The sequence below is a fragment of the Xyrauchen texanus genome, chromosome 8, assembly GCF_025860055.1.
Source record: "Xyrauchen texanus isolate HMW12.3.18 chromosome 8, RBS_HiC_50CHRs, whole genome shotgun sequence".
NCBI classification, from domain to species: domain Eukaryota; kingdom Metazoa; phylum Chordata; class Actinopteri; order Cypriniformes; family Catostomidae; genus Xyrauchen; species Xyrauchen texanus.
Window position 1 is genome coordinate 1,956,251 of NC_068283.1, and position 15,128 is coordinate 1,971,378.

At 39.5% G+C, this 15,128-nt stretch overlaps 1 protein-coding gene across 1 annotated transcript in view; it reads left to right on the forward strand.

Moving 5' to 3' along the window:
* LOC127647465 (serine/threonine-protein kinase/endoribonuclease IRE1-like) overlaps positions 1–15,128 on the forward strand; it is a 97,398-nt gene that overhangs the window by 74,412 nt on the left and 7,858 nt on the right. Inside the window, exons 12-16 of the mRNA XM_052131725.1 lie at positions 6,535–6,723; positions 6,827–7,085; positions 7,357–7,447; positions 7,546–7,735; positions 8,004–8,103. Of these exons, the coding sequence (XP_051987685.1) occupies positions 6,535–6,723; positions 6,827–7,085; positions 7,357–7,447; positions 7,546–7,735; positions 8,004–8,103 (829 nt within the window). The remainder of the gene's footprint in view (positions 1–6,534; positions 6,724–6,826; positions 7,086–7,356; positions 7,448–7,545; positions 7,736–8,003; positions 8,104–15,128) is intronic.

Sequence of the window (15,128 nt, forward strand, 5' to 3'; positions counted from 1 at the left end):
TGCATACAGATGCCTGCAGATGACTATAACTTGTAGCTATTAGCTTGAGAACACAATGGGATCACAGCATGAAGCCTTACCTAGTCCAAGTTCAAATGTTATAACAATATCATAAAAAATGAATATTTTACACATGTTTTTCTAAGGGTACACCCAGGCGTTTTACAAAAGTGCCTTTTGGATACTCCAAAAGGACACTTTGGAAACCTAGGACAAAAAGGCTGCAACTTTTGAACGCTTCAACGTACAGTCATAATTTTGGGCTCTAATGAAAGATGACACTTAGAGCTATCATATTCCATATCCAGATCCACTATTAGTTTTGCTGACACAGAGTAACTGATGCATAAACACATTAGAGTGCCTTTTCCCTTCTTGAAACTAAATGTTGTGCATATAAAAGAGTCAAAACTAGTGCTATGGTGGACAATTTGTTTATATAAAAAATACACAACAAACTATTTACATTAATTTTTACATAAAGTATTTACAAACCATTATAAAATTGTACATGTTTCTAGCAACATGCCAGTCATTGTAGCAGTCACATTTGTGTACAAAGCACATAGGCACAACACAGGAGAGTACTTCACTGGTGTCTTTGCATGACACTGCCTGCACTTCAGACGACCAGCGGTGCAAGATTTGGTGATGTGCAACGGCCTGTGATGTGCTCTTACGTGGAGCAGGAGATACGGGTCTGGCTGTGGATTGAGACCCCAACTCTGCCAGCTCCTCAGCAAGTGTCTCTCTGAAAGCCCTCCTCTCTTGATGAGGTGCTGTCCTGCTGCTCCACTTTATGTGGCCGCTTGCTGAGTGGGGGATAATAAATAAATGTAATTTACAAAGCTAGACACAACTTTTCCATCTTTTCTGTATTCTATATATATATATATATATATATATATTAGTTTTTCTTTTCGAGTGTGTAAATATGTATTATTGTATGTATATTTACTGTAAATACTGTATACTTTGCCAATGTACTATGGAACAAAGAGATGGGCCTACGCCTCCCCCATGAATTCAGCATTGTAACAAATAGATGGCCCTACACCTCCCCCACCTCCCCCACCTCCCCGCATTGTAACAAGTAGACTCTCAAACACAACATATATTCTTATTTTCAACTTATATTTATTGATTTATTTACTATATATATATATATATTTACAGTAACTATACAAAACATCTATATAGCATGTCAATAGATCTGAAACAAACAATGAACTAAAAACACCCACAAACGGTTCAAACACTCACTGAGGAAACACACGACAAAGGGTAATTACAAAATGTGTATTCATTATTCAAACTAAAGCTTATTTATGCGGAATATACAGTAATATATGTTATAAACACAAGAAAACACTTACTTGTCCAGAGCCATGTCTCATCTCTCCATCTGCCTCTGAATCATCCGTATTGTTTTCAGAAATTTCATCTCCAAACTCAGAATTTTGACAATGAATGCCTTCTTATATCACATCCTGGGGTGAAAATCCTGTTTTTCGCGTCCGTTTCACCATATTTAAATCGCCAAATGTGTAAACAGTTCCAAAGCAGCTCTGCATGCATTTACGCGTGGAGGCTACAGCAGTGGGTAAACTCGAGGAAACTTTGCGCACAGGAATAACAGAGCCGTCCTCTAATCGTTCCACTAAAGCCACATATCACTGTTTTCAGAATTTCATTGGCTATACGATGCGTCAGTCATTTCCACTCTTCAATGTAATTGGTTTGATCAGTAAACAAAGGAAAGTGGGTATGCCCTTACACTCGACACAGATGGTGGTTGGGTATTGAAGGCTGTGGACAGGACATGGAAGCTCCTATTGGGTCAAATGAGGTGTCAATCGAAAGGTCAGAGTGCGTGCTTCCATTTTGATACCGGATATAGGAAATGTTTACATCTGAACTGAAGTTATTACGGTAATATGTGAAAGATTAGGCACAGCTGCCAGGTGCTTTGAAATTATGCAACAAGAGTCTGTGGATATTTATTGATGTAATAATGTGATTTGGACTAAACATTTTACTTGATTTGATCATTTGGACATTTGACAATGAAACAACACCGTTTTTGTCGGGAAGTTATGGCTCAGTGTACAACTATGAGGCATCATAGGTGAGTTGCCTAAATTTTGTTATTGGTTGTTTATATGTTGGTGGTCTGACTAAGATATAGATTGTACCTGCTGTTGTGATTGTATCTTAAAATGGTTTCTATCAATAGAAAATCAAGAAATGTAGCTTTCAAAGATATGTGGCATGTGTACCAATGTAACACACAGCTGTTTTGTTTATCGCATACTTTTATTTTGTACATTTAAGGGCCCGTCCGCGGGCCTAGATTTCCATGGCGTTAAATACCATTCTTTGTGTTCTCTGCAGTATCAACACTTTTAGTAACCTCATATGCTCTCTCCTGGCTCACTCAAAGGCCTGGAAACTCATATAAGTATTTTGATATATAAAAACATACTAAAATATTGAATGATATATAAAAACATACTAGAATATTAAAATATACTATAGCGCTAGAGTCACTGATGTATTGACCAAGGAGGTTTGACTTGTATGTGTGGCTGCATATATTAACAAAATGCATTGCATGATATTTCTTTCTTTAATCTTTATTTAACCAGGGAAATAATCACATTGAGATAAATATCTCATTTACAAGTGAGCCCTGGCCAAGGTATGAACACACAATATACATAACTACATAAAACAGATTACACAACACACACATATACAACAATAAAACAAGATTAAACGTTAAGAGCAAGTGCAGACAGATTTGAATAATTTGTTTAAATGTAACTTGAACTCAATAAGTACATCAAGTTTCAATGAACTTTGGATCTCATTCCAAGCAGCTGATGCACTATAAATAAAAGCAGTTTTTCCAAACTCTGTCTTCATTAAAGGAACATTTAAAAGAATATATCTACTTGAACGTAGATTATACCCTTGAATATTAAAAGTTATTAAGCTATTCATATATTGAGGAAGCTGGCCGACTAATGCCTTATATACAAGTATGAGCCAGTATGAGATATGCATTATTCATAGGAATATGTTACAAATAGACATAACGTGATACATAGATGTGTTATATATATCCAAAATGAATGAAAGATAACATGATGTCTAATGCAACATAATGACTTGATGCAAACACACACAAACAGATGGTAAACCGTGGTCATAGAATGAAAAATATACATTTTAGGTGGTTATACATGGGATGTGGTAATGGTGAGTTCATTTCAGGATCGAGAGATAGGTGCCAGGTAGGCAGCTAAATGGAGGTGCCTCCGCTGGTCAAGCTCGCTTATGAGAATTCGGTCGCATTGGATCAAACTACTAGAAAAAACATTTAAGAATTTTTTCGTGGCTGCCGCGTGTCAATAACCAATCACAGGTGACTGTAATCAAATCAAACAGTCTGAAATCGCTCCCTATTCTTTGTAACATTCACTATCAAGAGTATCACTGTAATCGATGCATCTAAATGTCTTTGTTAGATTGATGCACTGCAGTGCATTGATGCATTTTTACACCCCAAAATGACATAATCAAAACTAAAATGTAGCAACCATGTATGAATGCAAATGTGCATATTAAACAGAAGAATTATTGTATAATTTTTTTCCGAAATAGATATGCCACACACATCACCACTACCATTAATCTAAATTGAATATACAGTTGAAGTCAGAAGTTTACATATACAGTTTACATACAGTTAACTGTGCCTCTCAGTCAGAAAATTATGTCAAGCCATTTGACAATTAGCCAATTAGCTTCTGATAGGAGGTGTACTGAATTGGATGTGTACCTGTGGATGTATTTTAAGGCCTACTTTCAAACGGTGGAGGTGCGGGTCCTGCGGCGCATCATCTTGTCCGAACCCTCCCAGCTCTGGTCCTGGCAGTGTGAGGATGCCAGTGTGTGCACACATGGAGATTTGAAGCCGGCTCCCAGAGAAGTGGTGCGCTTTGCATTTTAAAGACAGCAGCAATTTAAGTATTATTCACATTAGGTGTGCATCATTCACCGCTGTCAGAACGAGGCATATTAATTATGCACCTCTTCTCGCTCTCTTGCCCAACTCCCGTTGCGAGTCTGGCTGAAGGGTGGCCCTAAGAGGTGAGGCGACAATGACGACCTGGAGGGGTAGACCTTTCCGCCACACTTTCAAGTTACAGCACTCCATTTAGATCAGTACTCTGCTGATGACGAGATTTGCGTTATGCGTCCTGTGAGTGTCCGCATCTGACTGAAGTATACTTTGGGCTTAAAGGAATAGTTTACACAAAAACTTATCAATTTGCTTCAGAATACATTAACTGATCAACTGGAGTCATGTGGATTACTTGTATGCTGCTTAAAGATGCCTTTTGGACCATCGAACAGTCAGCAGCCTGATGGAACCCATTTACATGCATTGGATGGACATCAGAGCCGAAATCTGCTTATAAAAAATCTTCATTTAATTTCTGCTGAAGTCTTACACATCTGGGATGGCTTAAAGATTTAAGATTTAACAATGCTGCCATGCTTCTTTAAAAATAAGATTGTGAAATGATGACAGAGTTTAATACAAAGTCACGTGACCCAAGTATTTGCAGGGACTCCATCTCAGGACTCCAGACAAAAAAAATGACTTAAGAGCCGATGACTCCTAAATGAAAACATTAAAGAGCCAAATGGCTGTATTTAGTCACCAAATCACAGAATTGCTCAATTTAGATTGTGGTTCAGAAACAAGATAGAATGGGGGCCTGGGTAGCTCAGCAAGTAAAGACGCTGGCTACCACACCTGGAGTCGCAAGTTCGAATCCAGGGCGTGCTGAGTGATACCAGTCATGCTTCCACTTGGCCCGGTTGCTAGGGGGGATGGAGTTAAGTTGGCTTAACCTTCTCGTTGTCACTATAATGTGGTTCTCACTCTCGGTGGGATGTGTGTGGATAGTATAGTTTATATAGTCATTTAGGACATCTACTTTGTGCATGACATGAGTAATTTTTCCAACAATTGGTTACAGACAGATTGTTTGACTTTTAATTGACTATATCACAATTCCTGTCAGTCAGAAACGTACATACACAAGTTGTGCCTTTAAGCAGCTTGGAAAATTCCAGAAAATGATGTCAAGCCTTTAGACAAATAGCTTCTGATAGGAGGTGTACTGAATTGGATGTGTACCTGTGGAAGTATTTTAAAGGCCTACCTTCAAACTCAGTGCCTCTTTGCTTGACATCATGGGAAAATCAAAAGAAATCAGCCAAGACCTCAGAAAAATATTTTTTAGACTTCCACAAGTCTGTTTCATCCTTGGGAGCCATTTCCAAATGCCTGAAGGTACCACATTCGTCTGTACAAACAATAGTACGCAAGTATAAACACCATGTGTCTACATAGCCATCATACCGCTCAGGAAGGAGATGCGTTCTGTCTCCTAGAGATGAATGTAGTTTGGTGCGAAAAATGCAAATCAAGCCCAGAACAACAGCAAAGAACCTTGTGAAGATGCTGGAGGAAACAGGTAGACTTTTAAATGTGATATATTGAAGCAACATCTCAAGACATCAGCCAGGAAGTTTAGACGCAAGGTACTGGAGTGGCCATCAGAAAGCCCTGACCTCAATCCGATAGAAAATTTGTGGGCAAAACTGAAAAAGCATGTGCGAGTAAGGAGGCCTACAAACCTGACTCCGTTACACCAGTTCTGTCTGGAGGAATGGGCCAAAATTCCAGCAACTTATTGTGAGAAGCTTGTGGAAGGCTACCCAAAAAGTTTGACCCAAATTAAATAATTTAAAGGCAATGCTACCAAATACTAACAAAGTGTATGTAAACTTCTGACCCACTGGGAACGTGAAGAAATTAATAATTCTTTCTACTATTATTCTGACATTTCACAATCTTAAAATAAAGTAGTGATCCTAACTGATCTAAGACAGGGAATGTTTTCTACGATTAAATGTCAGGAATTGTGAAAAGCTGAGTTTAAATGTATTTGTATTGTATAAATGCTACGGTGTGTGTAAACTTCTGACTTCAACTGTAATAGCCAAACAAAAAACATGTAAAAGTCAAAGTAAAATATATTTTTTAGAAGTATATAATGGCATTAGAATATTGTTGTCATACACATGACTCTAGAAAAGAAATCCAGAATGTCTGCCCCTTTCAGTTTTTTGGCTGGTGGTTGTACATGAGACATTATTGGTCATTCAGTGTTTCAGTGAAAAAGACTAACAATAAAGAGGTCAGTGATTTAAAATGACCAAATGTAAAATGTTTTCATCTGATTAACAACATTAACTTAGAATAGTCAAAGAGGAATTCTCTATTTGCTCACGTCTTATCTCGTGTGGATTGCAGCTAAGTGTCCGTCACTGCAGGTAGGCTGTTGGGCTCAATAATATTAATCACAATGTCTGCATTCAACCGATCTGATTAAACTGTGACATGTGAGAGCATTTTGTGTCTTACAGTGAGTGTGTGCTGTGTTTCAGAAGGTGAATGAGAGTGGAATGGATGACGGCAGCACACTGCCTCCACCCGTCTCCTCTCTGCAGGAGAACCCCGGCCGGCCCCCTCGTTTGGAGACACCTGTGGACTCTATGCTGAAGGACATGGCCACCATCATCTTCTGCACCTTCCTGTTGGCCGGATGGGTGGCCTTCGTCATCACCTACCCAAAGGTAAACACACTCTGACGAGCTCTGAGGTCGCCATCTCTACTAAATTACAGCTGTGATCAGAAAGGTATACTATCATGTATTGTGTCATTGGGTTTGTGTTCAGAGTGTTCATAAGCAGCAGCAGCTGCAGCACCAGCAGTTTCAGCAGCAAATGGAGGAGAAACTGCAGCTCCTGCAGCAGCAGCAGCTCATCTTTCACCAGCCTGCAGACCTACCGCCCGACACTGACTTCCTGGAGGCGGCCCGCACGCGCTCTGAGAGCTCCACCCACAGCAGTCCTAATGTCACCCCACGGGCGTCAAACCACTCCAACATGTCCCTGTCTGAGATGGCAAATTCAGCCTATGAGCACGAGGACGCAGGTGAGATCAGCTCAGAGCTGCATTCTGCCTAATTTGCCTCTAATGTGCAACACTAATTTACTATAACTTTGTATGTACAATTGGTGTTTCTTCAACTATGGGCACTTTTGGCCCTGTGGACTTCAATAAACTCCTTTTTAAAATACACAATTTTTTATTTACAATTTGTATGCTATCAATGTCAAACAAACACCAAATGACAAACTGTAAAAAAGTCAACATGTCTGCCCTTACTTTCTGTTGTTTGACTGTTTTTGTCATTTCGTTCCAGAGGAAGAGATCAACATTGTACGAATTGGAAACGTAACATTCAATCCCAGAGATGTTCTGGGTCATGGTGCAGAGGGAACGATCGTCTACAGGCAAGAGCCAAAGAGTGAACTTTGCTATCTCAAACATTATTCATGGTGCATTGATTTATTCAGATCCAGTCTAATGTCTTTTCTCTTTATATTTTCAGAGGTCAGTTTGATAACCGCCCAGTTGCTGTGAAGAGAATTCTCCCGGAATGCTTCAGTTTTGCGGATCGAGAGGTTCAGCTGCTGCGTGAGTCGGACGAGCATCCCAATGTGATTCGTTACTTCTGCACGGAGAGAGATCGCCAGTTTCAGTACATCGCCATAGAGCTCTGCAGCGCCACGCTACAGGAGGTACCACAGACAACACAACCTGATGTTTGATCACTTTAATCTAACATTCACAAATTTAAGATTGCAATAAAACTAGATTTGTATGTAATCGCTGGATTTTTATACAAAAATGACAAAACGTCTATCGAATATCCCCAGATCATTAAATTCTGTTATCGTTTAGGCAAAAGAAAAGTCATTGGGGTTTGAACCCTAATAGTTTACCTCATATTGAGAGTTCATCGGCATGATTCATGGTTAATTTATAAATCCTGTGCTTTCTTTTCAGTATGTTGAACGAAAGGATTTTAACCGCCACGGTTTGGAGCCGGTGACGATGCTAGAACAAACCATGTCTGGACTGGCGCATTTGCATTCTCTTAGTATAGGTAAACATCAGTAAAACACATTATTCATCTTTTAATGTATTGCTCTTTATATTGCCAGAGAAAATAGTAGAAGGAGAACATTTAATGCATCACTAGATGTGTTATAAAACGTTTTTAGCAGGATTACAGCTAAAAAAATTATATATATATATATATATATATATATATATATACACTCACCTAAAGGATTATTAGGAACACCATACTAATACTGTGTTTGACCCCTTTCGCCTTCAGAACTGCCTTAATTCTACGTGGCATTGATTCAACAAGGTGCTGAAAGCATTCTTTAGAAATGTTGGCCCATATTGATAGGATAGCATCTTGCAGTTGATGGAGATTTGTGGGATGCACATCCAGGGCACGAAGCTCCCGTTCCACCACATCCCAAAGATGCTCTATTGGGTTGAGATCTGGTGACTGTGGGGGCCACTTTAGTACAGTGAACTCATTGTCATGTTCAAGAAACCAATTTGAAATGATTCGAGCTTTGTGACATGGTGCATTATCCTGCTGGAAGTAGCCATCAGAGGATGGGTACATGGTGGCCATAAAGGGATGGACATGGTCAGAAACAATGCTCAGGTAGGCCGTGGCATTTAAACGATGCCCAATTGGCACTAAGGGGCCTAAAGTGTGCCAAGAAAACATCCCCCACACCATTACACCACCACCACCAGCCTGCACAGTGGTAACAAGGCATGATGGATCCATGTTCTCATTCTGTTTACGCCAAATTCTGACTCTACCATCTGAATGTCTCAACAGAAATCGAGACTCATCAGACCAGGCAACATTTTTCCAGTCTTCAACTGTCCAATTTTGGTGAGCTCTTGCTAATTGTAGCCTCTTTTTCCTATTTGTAGTGGAGATGAGTGGTACCCGGTGGGGTCTTCTGCTGTTGTAGCCCATCCGCCTCAAGGTTGTGCGTGTTGTGGCTTCACAAATGCTTTGCTGCATACCTCTGTTGTAACGAGTGGTTATTTCAGGCAAAGTTGCTCTTCTATCAGCTTGAATAATTCGGCCCATTCTCCTCTGACCTCTAGCATCAACAAGGCATTTTCGCCCACAGGACTGCCGCATACTGGATGTTTTTCCCTTTTCACACCATTCTTTGTAAACCCTAGAAATGGTTGTGCGTGAAAATCCCAGTAACTGAGCAGATTGTGAAATACTCAGACCGGCCCGTCTGGCACAAACAACCATGCCACGCTCAAAATTGCTTAAATCACCTTTCTTTCCCATTCTGACATTCAGTTTGGAGTTCAGGAGATTGTCTTGACCAGGACCACACCCCTAAATGCATTGAAGCAACTGCCATGTGATTGGTTGATTAGATAATTGCATTAATGAGAAATTGAACAGGTGTTCCTAATAATCCTTTAGGTGAGTGTGTGTGTGTGTGTGTGTATATATATATATATATATATATATATATATATATATATATATATATATATATATAAAATCTAAATTCAGGACACCAGTTTTTATTGGTAATTTGGCATATTTATTTGAAGAAAAAACTTGTCAGATGTCAGTCTTTCCCCATTCAAGTAGAAAGGAATTGTTTGTATGACTGGAAATAACTGTTGGGGCATTACTAAAATGGTTGCAGAGTGAACGGACTTGCTTTAAAGGGACTATATTTAAGAGATAATGTACAGTCTGCCAGTTGTTATCGCAAAATAAATCTTTATTAAATCTTCTAAATCCTTATCACCCTGTCACAACTGATTCAGTGCTCATTATCCTGCTTATTACATTGCTACAAACCAGCGGACATAAAATATTGCATTGAATTTGTGTTGCAATTATGTCATTATATGAGAGGAAATAGATAGCTCATATCATTAATGCAGTATATTCACAGTCACGTGACGCCATGCGGGGTTCGGACGTGTGAACGGCGAGCTCTGCGCACTTTGCTAGTTTTAATACTTTTTATGTCATAAACCAGTGAGATTCGTTACACCCTGATTCTTAACTGTTCTAGGAAGACAATATCTCAAAGAATTCAAAATCCTCGAGCTCTGGAGACATTAAAAGGCACTTATGTGCTCAAGCTGACGCCCCCGAACGGGCCGCAACCTGTGAGCCGATTTGGCCTGAGAAGTTAAGAAAATTCAGCTAGAATTGTTGAACTTATCGACAACACTGTCGAAGGTCATTGCATCACTGCCATGGAGACTAAATTCACTAAGGTTGTTACAAGAGTGGGGGATGTCGAGAAACGGATAGATTATCTGGAGTCATTGGAGAGGGAATTAGCTGCTAATCTGCTAGCGACCAAGGTGGATTTTGAGCGCGTCTGGGAGAAGTTTGAGGACTTGGAGAATCATAACTGGAGGAATAACATATGAGTTGTTGGAATTCCCGAGGACAAAGAAGGTCAGGATTTGGTGAAATGGACGGCCTCTTTCCGAGTCTGCTCGACATAACAGGCCATACGTTGGAAATCGAGCAAGCTCACAGGGTTCTGGCTCTGCAATCCGCTGAGGGTGACAGGCCCGATCAATTCTGATCAAATTTATGAGATCATCCGATAAAGATCTTGTGTTACGTGAGGCGCGAGGAGTAAAATTAGGCTTTCTTGGAAGAACCACAGCATTTTCTTGTTCTCAGACTTTGCGAATTCGACGAGAGAAACGTGATCGATTCAAGGAATGCAAGAAACTCTTACATCAACGGAAAGCCGCTTTTGCACTGATGTTCCCGGCTAAATTGAGATGGGCCATAATAGATGCTAAGGATGGCCATAAAATATTTACATGTCCCCAGCAAGCTATGTCCTTCGTAAAGTCAATGGACTGAGTAAGTAATTTTGTGGTACTCCTGTTGCAGCCAAGTGGTCCTACTGAACATTCACTTGACCGTCCGAGGAAACGAAGCACCTTTTTTTGTTTCTTTTTGTGCTGGTTCCGCCTAGTGGCTGGAGTTTGTTTTGTGTAGCAGCACTCCTTCGGGACAGTGTTGTGGTTGAATCTGCATGTTCTTTGTGCTTATGCCTCTTATTGGTTAGAGTTTGTTTTGTGGAATATTTCTTGCAAGACATTGGAGTGATTGGGACATTCGTTGCACTCATGTACCAGTCGAATGGGCCGGCTCACTATACATTTGTTTGACTGTCCGAGGAATCTGAACAGCCTTTTTTTTGCTGGTTCCACTAGCGGCTAGAGTTTGTTTTGTGGAGGAACACAGTAATGTGTATGAATCTGCACGTTCTTTGTATTTATTCCGCCTATTGGCTGGAGATTGTTTTATAGATTATCTTCTATTGTGTAATTTTGTCTCACAAAATTTGTATAGGAACACCGAACTTCAGCAATCCGATAGCAAAGATGTCGCAGGGGCTCTCGTAGGTGTACATGGACTGTTTGAATTTAGAGGTATAGAAGCCAGTTGGCGCTGTCGTGCGTGGGGTTGATGCGCACGTCTTTTTTCTGTTTGTTTGGTTTGGGGGGAATATCGGGGTTTGATTGTTGCACTAATGTTGGAATGTTGTAGTTATCTTTTTTTTTTGACACACAATCTATTTTTTCTAATATGTCAATGTCAAATGTTAATATGAGTGCATTGTCTCTCTCCACATGGAATGTGAATGGGTTTGGGCACCCCATTAAAAGAAGGAAGGTTATTTCTCTTCTTAAACATAAATATGTTAGTGTTTCTTCGAGAAATGCATCTTTCACCACAGGAAGCTGAAAAATTTGGGAAGATATGGGGTGGACATGTTTTCTTTAGTGCTGGCTCAAGTAAGAGCAGGGGAGGCATTACACTGTTAAGCATCTACAATTCAAATGTCTCAAACAGATTAAAGATACATTAGGAAGAGTCATTATTGTTTTAGCAGAAATTTAGGGGGTAAAGTTTGATTTTGGCTAATATTTACGCACCAAGCGCTGAAGATTAGGGCTTTTTTATAGATCTTGAAGGGATGTTGCAAGCCACTGGCACCCCTCATGATATAATATTGGGAGGAGACTTCAATCTGTTGATGGACTCAGTGAAGCAAAAGTGTGTAAGCCACCTAGAGCAACATTGACGCTTCACAGGATGTTTAAAAATCGTGGTCTTACAGATATTTGGAGACTTTTGAACCCATCTGGTAGGGACTATAAATTATTTTCATCAGTTCATAAGATTTATTTCTAGAATAGATATTTTTTTTAGATATATCTAAGTCCCTAATTGTATCTGTTGTTGATTGCTCAATTGGAAACCTCTTAGTCTCCGATCACACCCTTGTGAGTTTAGAGGTGTTGCCACATACGGAGAAAAAGAAACCATAATGTTGCCGCTTTAATGTAATCCTTTTGCAAAATCCTGAATTCCAACAAATTTTAAAGGCTGAAATCAATGTTTATATGGAGACCAACTGGTCCTCCGTATCCTCTGTGGGTGTGGCTTGGGGGGCACTTAAGGCAGTTCTTAAGGGTCGGATCATACAGTATGCCTCATTCATCAAAAAATCCAAAGCATGAGAACTCGTGGAGTTGGAAGGGAATATTAAAAGTGCTGAGCTGAAGCACTTGACCTGACTGAATTACAGATATAATACTATTATGTCGCGGAAGGTGACATTTGGCTATTCAGAGCAAGACTTTGAGTCGGTGGGGGGAAAAGCAGGGAAGCTTTTGGCTAGATATATAAAGCAGAGAGAGTCTTTCCACCATTTACCATGGCTATTGATATTAATAATACCTTTAAGGAATTCTATCTTGTTCTCTATAGTTCCACATAATCGTCTACTGATGAAGATATTAGAAACTTTCTGGAACCGTTAGAACTTCCTAAACTAAGCAAAAAAAATATCTTGATTCTAAGATAACCTTGGAGGAGCTTGGTGAGGTAATTAAGGCCTTGCCTACTGGCAAGGCTCCAGGGCCAGATGGCTTTGCCGCTGAATTTTTTATATTTTATGCTAAATAGCTGGCTCAACTTTTGTTATAAGTTTATATGGAATCATTAAAGAATGTAAAGCTTCCACCAACCATGACACAAGCCTGGATCAGTCTGATTCTTAAAAAGGACAAAGATCCAAAGAGTGTAAGAGTTACCATCCAAATTCCTAAATATTGACTTAAAAATATTGTAAAAAATTATGGCTAACCGATTAAGTAAAGTTATGACATCTCTTACATGCATATAGATCAGGTATGGTTTATTTGGGGCCGCAGCTCTTTTGATAATATTAGGTGTTTCATCAATATCATGTGGTAAGTGGTAAATTATCAGACTCCATATATCACTTGACACTGAAAAGGAGTTTGATATGGTAGACTGGGATTATCTTTTTAAGATTTTGGAAATATATGTGTTCAGGAATACTTTTATTGGATGGCTTAAGTTACTTTATAAACACCCGGTAGCTGCGGTACAAACAAATTGATTAATTTTACTTCTGTCTTGCCCTGGAACCATTAGCAGCTGCGATAAGAAAGGAAGATGATTTTTCCAGGGGTTGTGGTGAGAGGTGTGGCGCATAAGGTTTTATTTTATGCAGATGATATTTTATTATTAGTCTCCGACCCCACTAGATCTATGCCTTGCCTCCACAGAATTATTCATTCCTTTCTCATTCAAGTTCTCAGGATACAGAGTCAATTGGTCTAAATCCGAAGCTTTAGCTCTGACAGCGTACTGCCCAGTAACAGCTTTTTAGCCGGGTGCCTTCCAGTGGCCCAAATAGGGCATTAAGTATTTGGCCTTTTTTCCCAGCAAATTTGTGTGATTTAGTTAGTTAATTTCGACCCCTTAATAGAAAGGTTTTCGAGCGATGCGGGGCAGGTGGGCTTCATTACATTTATCTATGATTGGGAAGGTTAATGTTATTAAAATGAGTTGTATTCCAAAATTCAATAACCTGCTACAATCTCTCCCTGTAGATGTCCCCCTCTCTTATTTCAAGCAATTTGAGAGCATTGCGAAGTCCTTCATTTGGAATGGTAAACGTCCCTGATTACATTTCAATAAGTTACATAGGCCAATTGACAAAGGTGGGCTAGGCCTACCCAAGATTCTTTTTTTATTATTATGCATTCAGTCCTAGACATTTGTCTCATTGGTCGCTTCCACCTCCCTGGTTTTGTGTTAAACAGGAAGTTCTTGCCCCTATTTTGCCATTACAAAGCCTTTCTCTCAAACTAATCGGAGAAGTGAAGTCACACCTGTTATCTCGCATTTGCACACGTATGGACAAAAGTGTCCAGAGTGTTTTTGTTTAATTTTATTTAAATGTTGCCTCGAGCATATGGTTGAACCTTATGTATTGATAAATCCCCTTTCTGCTGGTCAGAGTGGATTGTGAGAAAGGTTAATACGCTCAGTGACCTATATGAGAGTGGAGTGTGGAGATCCTTTGAAAATATTGTTCAACATTTTAGGATTCCCAGATCTCAGTTCTTTAGGTATTTACAGCTATGCCACCTGCTCTGTACTGTTTTGGGGAGTAGCATACACCCCCCTAAAGCGGCAGATACTCTGGAAGTGGTTATTACTGCTTTTGGAAAAGGTCAAGAGGCATCAGGGTATTACTCCCTGTTAACTCAGAGTCTGGGAGACAGAGCTTCAGCTTCTCTTAAGAGATTATGGGAGAAAGATTTAAACTTGGTATCGGAGGAGGGAGTGTGGGCTGGGATTCTAAAAACATCAAGTCTGCATCTAGAGATGCAAGGGTGCGTCTGATGTAAAATCTTAAAAATATTGATTATATTGGACCCCCTCTAGATTGTATAGGCTTGGTCTCAAAAATACACCCACCTGTTGGCGATGCCAATCAGAAGATGGGGACACAACCCATGTTTTTTAGTGGTGTGTTAAGATCCAAGAATTTTGGTTGAGGGTTCAGAGTTTTATGTGTGATGTATTGGGCACTCAAGTTTCATTTTGTTTGGAGGGAAGGGTTTTTAAGTTCATATAATTTGATTTTGTATTTACTGTCATGTTTATTTAATCTGTGACTGGAATCAATAAAAATAGTTAATAATAAAAAATAAAAAAAACTGTATATTCACTTAATAATT